The sequence below is a fragment of the Solea senegalensis genome, linkage group LG11, assembly GCF_019176455.1.
Source record: "Solea senegalensis isolate Sse05_10M linkage group LG11, IFAPA_SoseM_1, whole genome shotgun sequence".
Lineage (NCBI taxonomy): Eukaryota > Metazoa > Chordata > Actinopteri > Pleuronectiformes > Soleidae > Solea > Solea senegalensis.
In genome coordinates, this window is record NC_058031.1 from 2,041,219 (window position 1) to 2,061,020 (window position 19,802).

At 40.0% G+C, this 19,802-nt stretch overlaps 1 protein-coding gene across 2 annotated transcripts; it reads right to left on the bottom strand.

The window, feature by feature from the left end:
• Positions 1 to 110: 110 nt before the first annotated feature.
• plod1a (procollagen-lysine, 2-oxoglutarate 5-dioxygenase 1a) lies at positions 111 to 18,996 on the bottom strand. Of its 2 annotated transcripts, none has more exons than XM_044038688.1 (19): positions 18,785 to 18,996; positions 16,122 to 16,213; positions 15,775 to 15,908; positions 14,548 to 14,711; positions 13,341 to 13,453; positions 12,689 to 12,752; positions 9,592 to 9,689; positions 9,241 to 9,342; positions 9,004 to 9,135; positions 8,736 to 8,857; positions 8,094 to 8,198; positions 7,853 to 7,978; positions 6,954 to 7,095; positions 6,742 to 6,855; positions 6,457 to 6,522; positions 6,261 to 6,365; positions 5,609 to 5,755; positions 4,467 to 4,592; positions 111 to 2,061 (listed from the first exon to the last, which is right to left on the bottom strand). In XM_044038688.1, exons 1-19 carry the CDS (start codon positions 18,867 to 18,869, stop codon positions 1,906 to 1,908), a joined length of 2,193 nt encoding a protein of 730 aa, XP_043894623.1. In that variant the 5' UTR covers positions 18,870 to 18,996; the 3' UTR covers positions 111 to 1,905. The 2 variants fall into 2 exon arrangements, with proteins under 2 accessions (XP_043894623.1, XP_043894626.1); XM_044038691.1 differs by lacking the exon at positions 4,467 to 4,592 and adding an exon at positions 4,834 to 4,959.
• Positions 18,997 to 19,802: the final 806 nt, after the last annotated feature.

The window sequence follows — 19,802 nt, forward strand, 5'->3', positions numbered from 1 at the left end:
CATATAAATACTTGCCAACAGTAACTGTAGCTATATGTAATCTGTACAAGAGCACCAAGTCCTTTTCAGCTCATTCGGTGCTTAAACGACACAAATCACAACTCGCGCGCTTCACTTGGCATTTTCACTTTTATTTTCTGTTTAGCACATTAATGGAGACAAATGACAAGTGTGAATATGATGCTGTTGTAAACTCGGCTGACTGAGTATCAGAATCAGTGAATACGAAGGGGAAAAAAAAACATCAGCACTGGTTCCAATATGAAATGTCAAGATGGCAGTGAAACTGCAAATATAAAAAAACATGGAGTTTTGGTTTTTAGCAAATCCAATACATAAGAACAAAAGGTAATAAATAAGTAACAGGCATTGGAGTGTCTCGGTTCAACAGAGTCACAACAGAAGTGAACTGAAATAGATGAAGGCACTTTGTGAACTTGGTGAAATGAAGTTTTCACAAAATCATGTAAAGAAGTGAATTTTTGGTGATTTCCTGAGAGGCACCACACGACCAAGACCAAACCGTCTTTAGACTGATCCAAAAGAAAGCTGCTCTGTATCTTTGTTACCTGTTAATCTAATAAAAACACCCGACCATGACTCAGCAGTTAACACTGGCCTGTTGTCACAGGCCTCAGTGGAGCAAGTAACTAACGGTCCGTCCACACGGAAATGAGTGTAGGTCAATCTGCATAGATTTTTTTTTGTTTCATCCACGCAGAAAAGAGAGGGAAAAGCTGGATGGGGACATTTCCTGAACCAGGAAACTTTCTCAAAAAGATTGTTTATATTTTGTCCGTGCGGATGTGGCCAAAAACAAAAGTCGAGTGAAGCTGTAGACTCAAGACAGCTCTTAAACACCTTCTCTTCCTATATTTCATATGACACACAGCACAATTCAGTCATGACTCAATTAGAAACTGGATTCACATCAGCTCCCACCCTGGAATATTCCTCATCCCCTAAGTCTCTCTGTGGTCATTTCAGTTTCAGTAAATTCCATATCCCGGAAGACATTTTCACTCCTAACAGGGATTGTTATGATTGTGTAGTGCATTATCTGCATAGAAAAGAAAAAGCTACTTTCTTAAACATGTAGGGGGCAGCAGAGCAGTAAATATGTAATGTAACTTTTGAATGTAATCGTTTGTTGCACATGCAGGTTGTGTGTGTACATTTATGTCATTCTGCCTCTGGTTAAATTCCATGAACGGAAACAAGGAAACAATGAAACCTTATTTTTATGCTGCCTCCTTCATCAAGCAATACAATCATACCTGCTGCCCGAGGGAGTGTGTGTGTGTGTTCACCAGTAGTGCAGGGGTGGGCGGGGCTAATAAGCATCCATCTCATCTCAACTACTGAACAACCGTGTTGTTTTCGAGCAGAAGAGTTCACTTCTGAAACTTGTCGTGGCCTCTTCTTTTGTGTTTGTCGCAGTGTTGCTTTACTTAGGCAATACAGCTGTTGCCTCTTTCTGTCTCGACATCAAGCAAATTGCTTCTGGTGTGCAGCACTGGCGTGTCGCAGGGCCACATAAGATCTAAACCTGCTATACCGAGAAACACAGAGAGAGTCGTGTGGAGTGGATAGGCTTAATCGACTTAGTGTGAACTCATATGTGTGTGTAGATGAGTCACTGAATTTGTGTTGTGGTTCTGCTCTCATTCAGACATCTGCAGGTCACTGGTGATAAAAGCTTGTGTTGTCTATGAAGGTTTGAATGAAGAGTGGTTATATCTGAGCTCTGAAAGGCTGCTGCTGACAGTTCTTTGAGTCATAGATGGTGTACAGAACTAGGAAATGAATGGAAAAAAAATCAGAGGATACAGAGCAGCTGTGATGGACCATGTGTGTCCTCTCTGGTCTGGACTTGCCGGTGCTGGTGTCGCTGCCTTTGGGATTTCAAGGATCCACAAAGGACACCGCGATGTAGCGGACGCCTCCAGTGGTCGGCAGGCCTTCGTGGTAGTGGGTGAGGCGGCCCGGGTGCATGAGGGCCCAGCCTTTACGGGGGGCCTGGACAGAGCAGTTGTAGCGGAGGAACCTGCATCCACCACCCTGCAGGTCACACCAGTAAAACATATGTTAACGTCCCACAGCTGCATGTGCACAGCGTGGTTTTGCTTGTATTAGCCTTTTTTACACTAGTGCACTCAGTGATTATTATATTATATTATAACCGTGATTATATATATATATGTGGAGGATTTATTTTAGGTTGGAATCAGTCTGAAAACAGTAGGGACACAAGAAAAGAAAATAGAAACGCAAGGACTTCTCATCACTTTTCCTTTTCTCCTTGAATAATTAAATTTGAGTATGAGTTTGATAAGACCACCTCCCAAAACCATGACCCAGTTTAAGTTTAACCCAAATACACAAAAATATGGCGGCACATTTATCTTCTAAAAGTGCATAGAATCTATTTCTAATCTTAAGACGTTCACAATAGAAACTATTCAGTTCCGTCCTGCATATACTGTAAAAGACTAAACTTAGTCACAGTTAAAAGTGGAAGAAGTTTCAATATTATCTGGAGCGCACCCACTAAAAACAACCTACTACTTTGTCCAGTAGATGGCACTATATCTATCACTGATATCAAAGTTAATTCACAAACTGTTCTCAGTGATTTGTTGGGTAAATCACAACAAACATGTGGCTGCCAGCAGGGACACAAGAAACTGAACATCTTAAGAATGTGTTTGCCTCTTTTTCTCTCATTAAACTGCCTTTGTAAACTGTTCACACCCACAAAACCAAAGTCCATAGACAAAATCAGCGATTTTACATCACGGCACACACAGGAGTTGTTGATCCACTGCTTCTTCTATTAGCACATTCAAATGTGTTTTTCTTTGCGACTTCCGTGTTTCATATCCTTCATTCCATTTCCCTCAGTGACACAGAGTTAATGATGCAGCAGTAATTCAGCAAACCCTGTGTCCCCTGTGAGCTAAAGATGCTGATTTTCTCTGTGGACTTTGGTGTGAGTGAGCATTTTTCAAACTTAGTTTTCCACCAGCCGGGAAAAGCAGTGAACACATTCTTACAGACAGACGTTCCTTTCACAGGGTTCCTACACCTTGGTTGAAAACTCAAAACTTAAGGACCAAATGTGCTGACACAGCTTAAGACGGGAGCCACTTTTATTGATTTGCAGCACGCTCTGCATCTGGACAAGTGATTGCTCTTGTGATCTTGGCCAAAGTCAGTGTTTGTAATTTTCTTTAGAGGGCCTTGAATATTTCTTTCCAAATTCACAAACTTCCAAGGTACCCAAGGACTTGTGGGAACCCTGCTTTCATTCATAGATAGATAAGACGTAATATGAATGGCCTTCAACAAGCAAAACCACATTATTGAAATTAAAAACACAGTGTTCAAAATTTCCCTCAGTAAGTAAATATTTAACATTTTATATTTATATGATTTAGCTGCGGCTGTTGTTCCTCAGTTCAAATCCATGTACTTGTACTAACGTGATAACACTGAGGATGCAGGGAAACAACATTTATGCAACAATGAACACACGGCTTCTGGCTTCAGCTGTATGTGTCATGCAAAGAAGACAGATTCACATGGAAACATGACACATGAAACACCAGAGAAATGGAGATGAGCATGCCAGAAATATGATGGCATTCCTCTGTTCAACCATACTTCCGACTGTGATGTCGGCATCATGCTTTGTTCAGACCTTTGTGCTACACTGAGAAGTCTGACACTCTTTATAAAATAATAAAAGTTACACGTTTTATTATTAACTACGTCGATTAATTTGTGGTGTTTCAATGAAGAGGTGTAACTTTATTTGTTTACAAATACTTTATAATCATCACAGGCTTGCAGCTAATCAGGAAAGTCAACCCTGACCCCATAGTAATGCAAGAAATTATCACTTCTACTTTTCACCCAAGGGAAATGTATGTTAACCATGTCATTATATGTGGTAAGGGTGTGGCTAAAATTAGACAACACACCCAAACTGTGACAAGTTTAGCCTAAATATATATGAAAATAACATTCATCCATTTGTGCAAAAAAGTCTCTGAAATTCATAGTACACCCAACAGGAAGTCAGTCATTTTCAATTCAGGGGTAATTTATGGCATTTTACAGCCTCCAACAGAATTAATCAGACGGACTACACGGAAAAGTATGTACGGTCCCATCCTGCATGTACTGTGTCAGACTATATTTAGACACAACAACACTGGATCTTTTATTTAATAAATCTGTCATAATTACCTGGAAGTTTCCTAGAAAGAGAAAGTAAAAACTGGTATCCTTCAAACTCATCACAATTCATTTGAAGTCAGTGAAAGTCGGCTGAAAATGTAAAACATGTTACGTGTGTTCCACGGTGAACATACTGAAACCATTTTGGAACTACACTGAGCGCTGATTCATGATGCGGTGAACACGTCAGATTTCTATCCTCTCCTGCTGAACACACTCACCTGAAAATCAACGCCCATTTGATTGAGTGCAAGGTTTATAGTGAAAGTGGAGGCGTCATGGTGTGGCCTCAAAGACGGCTGCTCATCTGGCTTATATCTAACTACAAAGGCCAAGTCAAACTGAGCCTGCAAACACAGAGACAGACAGAAAGACAGACAGAGAGGAGTCATGCAAGCATTCACAGAGACACAAGAGTGTGTAGTCACACACATCGTCACATAAAACGCCCCCTCACAGCTCCAAGCATGAGCTCGGTTCCTATTCCAGCATTCACTTCCAGAGGCGGAGCAGAGAAGCAGAGAGATGTGCAGACCATCTGCATCGTCATGTCCTGTAGCTTCTATTACCTGCCGCCGCCTCATTTACCTGGTAGTCAACGCCTTTGCTGTTGAGAGCTACGTTAATAGTGAAGGTGGAGGCGTCATGGTGAGGGACGAGCAGCGGCTGCTCGTCAGGTTTGTACCTCACCACAAAGTTCAGGGGAGTGGAACACTGATGAGAGAAGACATGTTGGTGAGCAGAACACACAGAGCAGATGATGACGCGCTCACCTCAGTGACTGTATATGAAGATGACTGCTCACGGCGAGTGAAACTTAAGCAGAGTTGCTCATAATTAGGGCTGCCTTGGTAGGCGAGTAAATGTAATACTTGAATTCACTAATGTTACGCACAAATTTGCTGTGGTTGCTTCCATTTCTGCTCCACTCCTCACAAATAGGACGCTTTCTGTTGCACGTGGACAAAAGTTTCGATATGCAATTGCTCGCTGTTTCAGAGAGCCGTCACACTCAGATGAAAGTCAAATGCTGGAAACATGTAGCTTTACACTGTAATGAGCTGGAATCAAACAATAATTATATGAGACATCAACAGAGTTGTGAAATGTAAATGAGCATCACCACAAAATGTCATCAAAATAGTAAGTCTACTATAAGAACGACAACTTTTAGATATGACTTGTGTCCAAACATGTATGCATCACATTATTTTAACTGACAAACACAGAACAGTAAAAAACTAAAATGCATCAATTTAAACTGATATGAAAACCATTAATTGTTCTGCCCCGACAGAGATTAACTTGAATTCAACTCCTCATTTAGTGGAGATGATAATGATGATGTTGGTTGAAGTCTTACCTGTGTGTAATAGCCAGGAAACATTTTCTCTGTTATGGGTGCGATGTACTCCAGTAAGAATTTACGCCATTCCTTATCAAAGTTGATTTGATTCATGTGGATGTCAATGGTGGGGACGTTCTCATAACCACCCTGAATTCTGGTGTCCTGGAATCACAAAAATCACACATGGTTAGTATTACTCGTCCTCAAATGCCGTAACTGCACCCGCTCCAATTACATAATTTAAAATTCCTAAAGACAAGAAGAGCAGAGTCCTGCTGTGAGGCCGCAGTACCACTGATAGAGAAAGAGGGAGACAGAGAGCAGGATTACAGCTAAACCAGCTCTGTGTTTGTGTATAATGTCATTAAACTACAGCCAAACTGGTGAAAATGTCACTTCTCTACCTGTTTATTGAACAGTTAAATTTGATACTGGAGACTTTGTGCTTATACTGACCAACAGTACTTACCTTACCATAATATTATGTGCACTCAGTGACAAACAGTGACATAATCAGACTTATATAAGTATATATGTCTGCATTTATGTGATGAATTTTACATGATTTAAACCTAATTTAATTATTCAAACTCAGGGGAGATGGAGGTCATTTATCTTATCATTTATCTTGACAATCACACACACACGCATAGGTATGATAACATACCGTATTGGCTCCTCCGGACCACTGACCAAAGTTCTCCATCTCCTCAACCAAGTGGTTACAGGCAATATCAGAAAACACTGGGAACCAGTAGACATCAGGACACGGCTGGTGGACACAGAGACAAAGTGTCAACACTGACATTAACCATACAACATTCTTGTATTTTTTGTGTTTGTGTGTGTGTGGGACAACTCACAGTTTCCATCAGGTTGGTTTTCATAATGAGCGAGTAGTTCTCATGAATATAACGGTCCTCCCAGTCCTGCAACAAACACACAGTTTAAGTGGTGCTCAAGTATTGCATATCTGATCTGTACACAGGTGTTAGGTTCATTTGAATATTATAGACATCACCTTCCATCATATTCCTAGTGATCACATTACACCACTGCAATAACCAACAAGCAAGACAAGGGGGAAGACTCCTTCAGTCTACAGTGAGTGTACAGTGAGTCCGTCATTAGTCAGACAAAACTCTCACCTGTGGGTTTTCAAAGATCTGCCACAGATCATTGTGGAGGTGGCTGGTCTGATAGTTATCTGTCGACAAGATGCGACCAAATGTGTGCATGTTGGTCACATACATGAAGATTCCCTGGGGTGACAACAGTTCAAATATAAAAGAATAATATAAACATTCATTTTCATTGGATAATTTCATGGCCAGAGCACATTTGTGCTTGTTTTCCTCACCTTGATGCGTACGTTGTGGCAGAATGCCATGTCAGGGTCTAAGATGTGAGAGTTGAACAGCTCGTAGTCGGTGAGCTCTGTTCGCAGGAGACTGGCCTTCACCAGGTAAACGTTAGTCACATACGGGACGTTCCACACACCTCTGACAACAGGACAGTGTTAGACATGTAATGACATGTAATTACACACACACACACAGTGCTGAATGTAACCTGATCACAACCTGACTGTGATAAAATACTATCATTAATATTATTGTCACTTAACCACATTTTGTTCCTTTGCTCTGGTTTACAAGAATATTAAATCATGTTTTCTGACCTGATCTCTTTTCATTTGCTTACATCACTCACCACACCTTCTCTTTTCTAACAGATACACACTCTGCAGTTACGTCCACTCTGTTCTGCTTTTGGTGAGATTATTCAAATTAGAATGTGATGTTCCCAACTTATTTTCTTTTTTTAATACTATTTTTATTCCTAATGCTTCCTCTTCGACTTCTGCTGGTTTTATTCACTGACAAACAGCCTGATCTCATGAGTGGAGAGGACTTCATCTCTGTGGACATTTGTGGTTAGGAATCTCTTCCCTGCTTTATCTAACTCTCCTGGATGTCTAACAGATGATTTACTTGGAGATTTGAAGACACAGAGTTTCAAAGAGAATGTCAGAGTTATTCTTACGGGTGCTGCCGCCTTGTTTCATAATTTCTTGTTATTTGGATAAATCCGAACAAAGGACTTCAAACACCAAAGTCAAAGAATAACACTTCTGAACTTGCGAATGAGGGCATGTCTGGACTGCGGTATCAGTAGTTTCGTCTGTCAGTAAATCTCCTCTGATGCTGAACAGACAAACGTGTTTAAAGTCTTTAACGAACAACTTGAGCAGCTTACTCTCTCCGTCCTTGAACAAGGTCCACGTAGTCCTCAGATCTGGCGTAGTAGCCGTCTGCACTGAGAGCTCCCCAGAAGTTGCTCCACAGTCGACCCACTCGAGTTATCATTGGCGCAACAATGGGACTACACAACCAAACAAGAAGCATTATTGTAGTTCTTCATGTAAGTCACCAAAATGAGTGTAAATAATTGACTTTGTGTAGTTGTGACTGGAGCTAGTTTAGATGAAAGGACTCACAGGTTTTGTTCGATGAGGATTTTGAGTACGTTATCATTCTTTAAGACCACCTCGATGTCCAAACTGAAGAAGTAGTCACAGTCCTCGTCCTTGCGGCACATGTCACTGAAGGAAGGGAAAGACACAGAAATGTCAGCACTGGATCAAACTCCACATGAACAAAATAAATCCACATCATTAACTTTGCTGTGGACAGAACATTATATGAGACGCTATTTTGTGCATGGAAAGCACCTGATGGTTGCTTTCAGTGCTTTACTGCGACTGTATGACTACATGTCAGATGGAAATTCTTTCCTCTAACTGTAAAGAGCGGTATTATCTCTAGAACAGGGGTTTTCTAACTCTTTTGAGGCAAGGGGGGAAACATCCCAAGGACCAGGAGCCATTGCACTTCAGAGTGATGGCCCACTATCTATACAGGTTTCATTCATGAAAGCATACAGGAGTCTGAATATTTCCTCCCTTGTTGTTGTGCCTGAAAGGCATGATTTTGTCATTTATCGCCTGAGCTATGGGTTGCGGACCCAAAATGAAAAGTAAGACATTCCAGAATGCAGACACGCTGCTCACTCATCCAGTGTGACCCAGGCCCAACAGTATGTTACAGGAGCTTTCTTCAAGTTCTTCAAGGAAACTCACAAGCCAAGGTTGCGGGAGGCAGCTCCATCCATCTCCTCCTCAGGCCCCAGGACCCGGACATCCCGATATAAGCTCCCATGATCCCGCAGGAAAGAGGTGACGTGGCGCTCATGATGGGGTTCCTGGAGGGAGAGGACAGAGTCTAATTCTCTCTCAGATCACTAAATTTACAGGATGTTAAAAGGTTATTGTGGAATTATTGATCAAAAAAGAATGTATGTAGTCTAGCCCAGTTTTAAAAGGGTTAGAATGAAGTTGGTGTTTTTACCTGGCTGAAAATGAAGAGTTTCAGCCTGTTCTTAGGATACTGCATTTTCAGTAGGCGTTCGAAAAACACAGAGACAAAGGGGGTGGGCTGCTGGATGAAGATGCCAATTGCCACCAGTGGGTATTCGCTCTCCTGTGGGGGTAAAAACATCATGAAGACAGTTTGTTTTTTTTCTTAACTATTATAACTGATTTCATGTAATTATAGATCACAATCGGCAGCAGCTTGTGAACAAACCTTGAGAGCAGTGAGGGGGTGAAGATCGTCGTGACACACTGTGCATCCTGTCTCAAATGTCCACGAGTTGGGGATGTAGTTACCCAGGTAGTTGATCTGCAGCTGCAAAAACACCAACATTATCACGTCTTAACCTAATATCAAAGGTTTTAAAGGTCCACTGTGTAAAATTTCGGTGAACTTGATATATTTTCATATATTTAAAGATATATTTTAAGATATCACTTCTGTTCTGGGTGTACCTGACATCCATACAACTCCAGTGTTTTTTATGCTACATCAATGAAAACTCTGTATGGATGCAGCTGAGTTACATGTGTGACGAGTAAGCCTGGTTTGACTGAACAGTACCTTGGTTGGTCCATTCCCATGGACAATGACTGGTAGGGTATCATATAGCACATTTCTGGCTCGTACTCTACCGTCCTCAAATTTCAGTACCACCTCATCTGGGAAATACAAACACACACAAACGCACACCCACAATAACATCAGTCTGATGGTTTGGACCAGACATCAGTCCCCCCATGTTCAGATCAGTGTCCTGTCCTGATCCAAACTTAAAACTAAAACTGTATGGTTGTATGAAGTAGACAGACAGACAGTGTGTTACTTATATAGAGGTTACTGTGATCTGCACACTCCCTGTAGTGAGAGGCAGGCAGATCAAGTGGGTGGGAGTTAAGGTTGTCCCTGCAACCAGGGACAACAGGAAGGAAAACACACACATTTTTCCACGTAATAAAAGGCTGACCTAATAAACCTACACCAGTTTACTCTCCTGAGAAAATGCTCACTGCTAAACAGCTTTTCTAACATGAGACTGAGGTGTATGTTGTTTTTATGAACCACACACTGTCTTAAACCAAACTTCACTTTACTTCACAACATGGAGGGGAGGACTAGTTGGTCTAATGCTGTCTCCATTAGTAAATTTAATTGTGTTATTTTGTGACGTCTGTCGGTGAAAACTTTCACTGAGATTTATCTTAGCAACACAAACTCATGTAGGCAGAAATAAACCTGCAACTCATGTGTCCTGTGAGCTAAAGCTGCTGTTTGTATCAGTGGACTCTGTTCCACTACATTTTCTAGATACCTTATTTGTCCCCTGATAATGACATGTAATGATAAACACTATTCACTATTCACATTAACAAAGCAACTTGGTCCAGGCCAGCTGAACATCCTACTTATTGTATGAATTTTAATAAAAGACATTGGAATAAATTACATTTTGGTTCTGTTCTTCGTAAATAAGGGGGGACAATGGGATTACTGGGGTTTTTTTTTTTACTTTTGCTTTCAAACAGGCAACAGACAGCAGTCAAACACAACATTAAAACCAGTGACAGTTTTTAATGTTGTTTTCTGATCAGTGTATGTTTAAATGTAAAACCACCCCTTGATCTAAGTTAGGGAAAGTTGTTGGATCTGTGGTATTTAGTCAGTCCTAAGGGACACCATTCATGCCGGCGTTGTCTCTGTGAGCTCCGGCATGTCCGTCTCACACACGACTCACAAATTCCTTTCAGGGGGGAAAAAAAAGTCCCACAGAAAGAGCTCATGTTTAAACGTGCAGCTCCGGCTCAAACGCTTCAAGTGTCAGTCCTTTCACATTTAACTTTGCTATGTTCTCTCACTGTGACGGTGCATCAGTGGCTCAGCATGGACCAGATTACTGAGGACACATACACACACACACAAACATGGGAGCTGCACGAGACGGTAACCACTGATGACCAGCAGCTTTTTTCAAACCAGTGGAATTTTCCATAGAAAGGAGGGCAAGTTGTAACATAAGCAGGGAACAAAACACACACAATACTGCTGTTGTACATGTCGTGCAGAACCGACGGTGAACCTGCTAACTCTCTGTAGATCACTGCATTATTATTTTTCTATAAATTGTTAATCGATAATATAACCTATGGATAAAAACTGTTGGTGTGCCTTTGATTATGATTTTTACTTTTTTGGACAAACTGTTTGCATCTTTGCTTGAGCATGTTTTGGTCTAAAAGCCATCACACGTGTCTGCATGAACAGTTATTAAATGTTATTATAAATGGTTGTTAAAATGTTTTTTTTTTTGTGTCACTTTGTAAACCACTCATGCTTCTGCACCAAAGTGAAATTTTGTGCGATTTTGCATCACAACAAACAGGAGTTATTGATCCACTGCTGCCTTTGACATCAGTGTTTGAAATCTTCTTCCAGATTTACCACAGTGACACATAGTTATCAAATGAGGCAGCAGTAAAACAGCAGCTCCTGTGCCTCTGCGGGCATAAAACACTGAATTTCTTTAAGGACTTTGGTGCAGTTCCCAGTCCGAAAAGGCTGTCTGACTGTGTGTCATTTCTTCATTCCAACAAACTTAAAAAACATTTATGACACAGCAGCAGTGTGAAGTCATTAGTTGACAGACTTTATTTATTTATTTAAATTTTGATTTCTTATGTAGCACACAAGGGCAGTATAAGGAGGTAGGCGTGGCAACTCAGTGTGACATGCAGGTAGAGAGAGACAGGCTAATCAGGAGAGTCAGAGCACCTGAGGAAGTTTTGATTAGGAGGATCTCTTGGGCAGGTGAAGCTCTTTTGTCTGCCAGAGTCAAGCTGGAGAGATGTGTGTATGTCAATGCTGGGGTGGCAACTGAGATGCCATTGGTATGTACATTATATTTTAGTTTAGTAACATTTATGATGCAGGTCTGTGCTGTTAACTTTGGTGGCATCCTGTCTTATGTCTGTTAATTGAGAGGATTATTAACTCCTGAAATTAGGGTTTGGACTGGATTGGCAATGTGATGAGTTTGTGTAGAGTTATTCATTTGAGTTGGAATGGTTGCCATAACTAATAATAATTATTATATTATTGATTTGAATTTGACTTAATTAATTCACTTTGTTTGCAAATGGAAGCGAGGGAGGTAAAATCATTTAATGCACTAAATATACTAAAGATTCAAAGGTTATTAATTGTAATTTCATTCTTAAAAATAAATCTGTTTAAAAACAGATCCTAAAAGAAACTTGTTTGTTGTTGTAGATCATTTATTAGACAATACACTGTATTATTAAATGGTATAAATTTAATTGTTTTCACTCTTTAGATTTACAGTATGAATTAACTTAAGTATTGATCATAGATTTTGGTGTGATAATGCATTTATTTGATCTTTGAACTGACTAACCTTATTTTGTTTCTTCCTAGATTATCAACCTACACGTACTATAATCAATGTCAATAAATGGATGAAAATTGTACTGAATCGTCCTCTGTTGCCCTCTATGCCTGGTCAAGTTTAGGCAGGCATTGATGTGAAAACCACAAGAAACTAGACAAGCAGAGAACTGCACCTCCTGTAAACTGGACACCATGTGTTGCACGATGCCTCAGCTCATGTTCTGTCTTAGTAACAAAGTTCACCATCTGGACTTACCGAGGGCCCCGTGCAGGTTCTGGAACAGTCTGCATTTGCTGTCCAAAGTGATATTTATGGATTTCTGAAACAGGGAAACACATAGTTTTCACTGTTACCATAATATCTAATCTAACAGAAAAACTATCACACAGAAAGGGAGTCAATATTCAAAAGAAACTATAAACAGCTCTTCCAGTTTTTCGATCAACAGGACAAAATCATGCCACAGTTAAACACGACTTTCATCCAACTTGTCGACTCGGCTGTTTTGTTGCGTTAACTGTCAATAAAACTGCTCTGCACTTCCTGCACATGTTTCAAATTAAAATTAGGAGGAAATTCTGCTGAGCCACTGGAAGGTTTTTAATGTGAAATGTCTGCACAGAAACTACAAAGTGTCTCCAAAAAAATCCTACAAACTCAAGTGATAGGAAAAAACACAGTATAGTCATTAATAATTAAACAAATACAGGAATATTTAACAAAAACAATTTGACAACAACTTTCTACATTTTAATATTTCTTTTGTACTATATTTCATGTAATTATCAGTTTATGTGATTCTACTTTTTTTTAAAAATACTATTATTGATAATAGTAGTAGTAGTAGTTCTAGTATTTTTGTGAAAGCACAAAACTATTAATGGACACATTGTGTTACAAGTCTTACTTTTTTTGCTGGATCGATGTAAATCTTGGTGAAGAACAGCTGGTCACTGTCACTGTCTTCACCCGTCCAATCAGAAACCAGCTCTTTGATGTTGGGAAGGTAGCCAATGAAACCTGAGGACAAAAAAAGATGACAGAAGAAACAAGACTAAAGCATTACAGTCACAAATATGGTAGAACTCCAGACGTGTTCACCTAACTCCATAGCTGTGTACACTAAGAGTTAGTTTGCTGTTTCAAATGACCTCTGATTATCGCCAGCTCTCTTTTACAGCCTCGGCACTGACTCAAACTAAAAACTGCAAACTACAGACCTGCTGTTTCTCTGCTATAAAAAGAAAAAGCCAAATGCCTTCTTACAAAAATGAGGGCCCTATTTAAACCAGCACATGGTTTTCTAAGTGCATGGTGTACGTGCATTAGCACGTGTCCAGCTCCACTTACCAGTTACACAATGTGTAATCTAGGCATAAGGTGAGGCACAAAGTAGTCTCGTAGGTGTGTTATGTGCATAAAATCAATTGAGTTTACACACAGAGCCAATGCAAACGTGAATAGAATAGATGCTAATTTTGTGTCACCTTTGTTTGACATTGCGAGTTGCACAAGTGACGCAATGCAAATCGTGTGAAGCGGCAAAATTCCCATCACTTGCTTAACTCGCTCAAGAAATATTTGAAGTGAACAATAATGTTCTCCAGAAATTGTGTCAGAAATGGACAGAATAATCGTGTGTTCCACCTTGAGTGAACAAAAAGTAAACCAAAACGTCACTGTGACCAAACTCACACAAGTAATGCAAAATTATGACATTTGCATTATTTGCTTTAATCGCTACAGTTGAAATATTTGAATTTGAGCATAACAAAATTCTCCAAAGTCAAATTGAGCTGAGATTCTTCCCTACATTCCCCACATTTTATCAGAAACAGAGTTGTTGTGTGTGCATACCGAGCATAAGAGGAGAGGGCGGGGCAGAGTATGAGCAACCTGTTAACTTCTGAAAATATGAGTGTGTCACTTGATTCAAGCTGTAGGTCACAGTGTTGTTGCTTAGCTCCAGGACTGGTAATATTGCATACTGTACCTTACAGGCACGAGTAATGCAAGGAAACACAAATTCTTCACTTTGTGTTTGGTGTTTCATAACAATGTGAGAGCAACCTGGCCTGCGACAGTTGAGTGACAGATAGGAGTGTTGGTGATACCTCCTGACCCCAGGAACCTGTTGCCCTCTCTGACGTGGGGGTGTTTGTCCTCCAGGTGTCTGTCAGGCCAGATCAGACTCTCAGAGGAGAACACCACCTTGTGTTTGGCCTGCTGGAACTTCTTGAGCAGCTCTTTGGGCCCCGAGGCAAAGACCACATCATAGCTGTGTCACACAGGGAGAGAAAATAGAAATGTTTACTGCACTGTGTGGCTTAGCTGTGTGACTGTGTGTACAGTATGTGTGTGACCAGTGAGATAATTAAAGTTAATGAATGGGTTGCATTTATAAGACGACAGCATCTTTTTACGTGGAGAGGGAAGATGTCAGTGGTTGTGTTTACAGGCAAGAAAGGAACTGTTTGATTAAAAGCACCAAGTGTATGTTTCTCACTGGCATCTGTTTACAAAGAGTCCAAAAACAGCAGCATCAAACATGAAGTGCAAACGTCTGTTTGCAAGTATGTGCCTGCTGAGCTGTTGAGCTGTAGAAACAGTGATTATGGAGGTGTAAATTTGCAGTTGAAACTGACTGGAAACACAACCAGCCCCAAAATGTCGTTGTGTTAACCATAATAAGACCAAGACTTATGCACATTTAAACAGTGAAAAGCTCACAAGTATTCATTGGTGACAAATCTTTTAGAGTGAATGGAACAAAAGTATATATCATGGCAAATTTAAGTCTTACTTCCACCTTTAAGACAATGTTATTATTACTCATTTCATCAATTTATGTAATTACACAAAAATATATCTGCAGCATCAAATCACAGCATGAAATATCTCTGGGAAAAAAAATCCCTTTTTTGAATTGTAAATAGCAACTAGGAGGAAAGGGGGGAGAGAGAGAGCGGAGGTGTGTGGAGGGGGGGGGGAGTGGGTGACAAAATTCTGCTGTTAAACACTGTTTAGAGCAGAACCTATTAATGGTGCTAGCCACAGTGATTATGCTGTTATTATCGTCTCTAATCATAATAATCATCGTGATCATCATAACCAGCAGGGCGAGTTTTTGCCGAGGAAAAATCTCATCCTGCTTATTAAAGTGCAACCACACAACCGCAACACTGTCAAACAGTGATAGCAAACAAGTTCATGCATATTGAAATGGATGGAGACAATCGCTGACAGAGGACACGTTAAAGCAGAGTGAGAAATCTGAAGTTGTCTGGAAAGAGTGGATTTAACACGGAAAAGTACTAAAGTCTGCAGTGAACCTTCTCTACCTGTCAATAAAAAGGATGACTTTGTCCTCATCCTTCATTTCTCCCAGAGCCGCTTTGAGGAGTCGCACCTTCTGACCTCCTCCTGGAGCCGACATGTAGTCGCCTCCTCTCCATGTCTCACCCTGACCAAGAACCTGAAAGCATACAGAAAGTACATATTTAAATGTATACATTTAATCTTAAATTATCTCCTTCCTTTGTAACACAGAAATGTAAATAACGTACATTACTTAGAAAGTTGTACTTTAAAAACACACAAATGCCAGTAAAATGTATTTTAAAAATCAGTTAGATAGAAAGGCCTTTGTGGCCAGACAGCAGGAAATTAATTTGCTGTACTTTCCTACCTTGACGGTGTAGTTGAAGTGTTCGGCCGACCTCAAGAAACGCCTGAAGCCGTCTGTCTCTTTGGTTGCAACTGTCACGACCAGAAGTTTATCTGGAAGATACAACATTTTTCCTCTTGCTTCAAGCACGGATTGACCCTAAAAGGAGCTGCCGTAACTGACAGCTTTAGCGATTTATGTCCTGATTGTGCTAAATGACAGTACTGTCTGACGGTAACCAAGCAGAATTAAAGCTGAAAGGGTAAAAGCTTGAACTCAAATCACAAGCGTCGGAAAAGTCTGTGTATCTATACCATAAATCGTTACGTAGCCTTACAGCAGGGTAACCCAGGTATTTACTGCTTTGCAAACATGACTGATGAAAAAACAAATGTACCACTAAACGTTACCTCTTCCTAAAATGTTCCCTGTTTGACATAGTTGCAATTTCACCTATGTAGGAGCAATGATAAACACTACAGAAACAGAAACATTTTCTTCCCATTGAGTTCACAACGAAGTATCATCATGACTGTGGCTAATTGGTAATCAGGGGGCTGCGGTTTGAAGGTCGGTGTTTCTAGGAGAACAAAGCGTGCTAATGATGCAATTTGTTTTCACAGGTTTGCAAACTGTGATTTAAAAGGATATCTGAGTGGGACAAATTGTGTTTAGGCTTTAGCAGTTGACCATTTTAAAACCATGTTAAACAAATTTGAAAAAGAAACTTATTTCCATTTGTGTGGAAAACCCTTTACATTTACAGATGTAAATGCAAAACTAACGTCTCTTATTTAATGTAGCAAAACTCAGTAATTTCACATGTGACTTTTTTTTCTCATTTTAGTTTCCGTATTTTACTTGCTAAAAAAACAAAAACTTGAATCCACCACTGCAAATACAATGATGGGCGTGAGAACAATCAGCACACAGATATTAACAGGTAACCGAATATGAGTCACTTGAGATGTCTATTATACTCAGACACATGATTTAAGTGTTTGCAGAGGTGCAACATGACAGACTAATTGGGTGATAAAGTATATCTTCTTTGATTTGGATTGCTTAATAATGCACAACAGTGTGACCTAATATAAAAAGGAAACCAATTAATATCTCAGTGGTTATCAGATGCTTAGGCTTTAGCGGTTTGGAGTAAGGTTGAACAATGAATTGCTTTCAAATCAAGATTGCAGTTCGACACAATGAAATGAGCAAAAAGCATAGGTTGCAATTTAATTTCTTCCATTTATGACTGTACAATCTTCTTGGCAAATTAAAAATTATGTTAACAGTCTCATGCTTATAACAGAATTGCAGATGGTCCCACACTGGTTTGAGACCTCTGGTTTAGTCATTTTGACCTGAAGACGACAGGAGGGTTTATTCATTACGTTGTGACCAATTTAAGTAATATTTTTAAGTTGGTCAATCATTTTTTCAGTGTGTGGGATTGCTCCATGACATTTTAAATCTATTAATACTTAATTGTATGGAAGACTGTTCCCGTCATAATTATGAGATACTAAGTCACAATTATGAAATGCTGAGTCATTGTTATGAGATAGTATGTCATAATTTTGAGATAGTATCCCATTATTGTGAGATGCTATGTGATAATTATTGCATTATTATTGCGTCATTATTATGAGATACCAAGTCATACATATGAGATGCTGAGTCATTATTGTGAGTTGCGGAGTCATTATTGTGAGATACTAAGTCATTATTTTGAGATAGTATCCTATTATTGTGAGATGCTGTCATAATTTTTGCTGAGTCATAATTATAAGATACTAAGTCAGAATTATAAGATGCTGAGTCATTATTATGAGATAGTAATTCATAATAAGTCATCATTTTGAGATAGTATTCCATTATTATGAGATTGTGGTAATAGTGAGATTATATTTCAAAATTGTGACTTACTAATGGGTTTTTATTTTACTTTTCAAGTGGCACAAACGGGCTTCCATAGAATTGAACCTTGACTCAAAAAAAGATAAATCGTCAATCAAATTTTAGCGGTGATATTAGAAGAATTTGATATTTCTCCCCAAAATAGTTCACGCTGTTGATACTGGAGCTTTCCGTTTTCAGAATTCTGACCATATTTCCATGTTTATGTGTTTTTCAAAATGGAGGAAGTAGTTTTATATAACATATATAAACTTCACTACATGTACAACTAGCATTCCATAGCTAGCCTAGCCTGAAGTTAGCGTTAGCGCAGAGAGACGACACAGTAAAGCGGCTCTACAGCAGCCCCGTTCCCGTCCACGTCAGCGGCATGGAGGTCCTTCCTCCTCCACCACCTTCACTTCCATCTACCCGTTCACACGCGTAGTGTCAATTCCATACTATCTGACCAGGTAAATATCACATAGGTTCAAATGTGAGTCTTATAAATAACAAATAATAAATAATAAAAGTAAATAACAGTCAACAACGTCACGTGCGCGTGCCAACTTTAAATCTCAGCTTTTCCACACGGACCACTGTTTTCCGGCCAACAACTAAAAACTCTGCTGCTGTGATTTGCCGCACGGACACATCACTGTTACAGGACGTCTATCCACACAAGACATTCACTCTGTCTGTACCGAGTCAAACCGAGCCGACAAGTGCTGACTAACTATCTCTATGTCTGTGTGTGTGTGTGTGTCGGCGGGGTTTTACTGTACCTCCAGGGACTCGCTGCTCTTCACTGACTGTTACAGGGAGAAGAAGCAGAGGACAGAAAAACAACAGAAACCACCCGAGTCTCATCTCTGAGCCTTGAGACGGGTCCTGGACTGATGTGAACGGGTATGAACCACCACCGTGGTCGACAACGTGAAGACTGGACTGGAGAGGAGGCGAAGTTTGATCTAGAAGTCTCTCTCTACAGCGCCGCCCCCCACTCTCTCTCTCACTGTGTGAGTCTATGTCTCTCTCCCTCTCCCACCCCCTCCCTCTCTCTTTCACTCACAAATCTTTTTTAACTACAGTATAAGAATGTAAGTGAAAAAAGGGCATTTTCTGAGTCACTTATATGTTTTAATAACATAGTAATAGTTTTAATAGTGACGTTAGAGTGGGTAAATTTCAGTGTGTGCAACAGAGGAAGCTGCAGCTGCATGATGATCCAGCTGCTCTGTCTGTCTGTCTGCATGTGTGCGTGGACATGATCGTCTGCACGTAGACCCATGTCAACTCCCTCCATTCATTACAGAGAGTCTTTATGTGAGGAGGGAGGACTGCAGCACATCTAGACAATGAGCACTACAGCACAAAACCAGAGCTGCAACCTGACCAAGAAACATGAATTTATAAAATAATCCTTTATCAGTCCCACATTGGGAAAGAGTACAGTGTTACAGCAGCAAAGGCAGTCTGTAAAGGTAATGAATAATCTGTCTTGTATAAAGTACCTAAAAGGGATACTTGAGTACAAGTATCTTACCAGAAAATAACTTTGGTAGAAGTTGAAGTCACTATGGCATTTATTGTACTAAAGTATTTAATTTAGTATTACTAAAGTATTGCAAGTATGTATTTTATCTTTTTTAAGTGAGGAGTAAGGATTTTTCACCCAGAAGTGGGTTCAATTCCTGACCTCTGCTCTCCTTGAGCAAGAAATCCCACATTGAAGCATGTAAATGGGTATGAAAGATGTGTGAATGGCAAAACTGTAGTGTAAAGCAGAAAAGCTCTATCTAA

What these genes read in the sequence shown, in the direction of transcription:
- plod1a (XM_044038688.1), bottom strand. Translation starts at nt 18,869, where the DNA reads ATGAGACTCGGGTGGTTTCTGTTGTTTTTCTGTCCTCTGCTTCTTCTC. An exon ending in CAGGTTCCTGGGGTCAGGAG is followed by an intron (nt 13,454 to 14,547) that starts GTATCACCAACA and finishes TTTTGTCCTCAG; the next exon opens with GTTTCATTGGCTACCTTCCC. An exon ending in ACATCGATCCAGCAAAAAAA is followed by an intron (nt 12,753 to 13,340) that starts GTAAGACTTGTA and finishes TCCCTGTTTCAG; the next exon opens with AAATCCATAAATATCACTTT.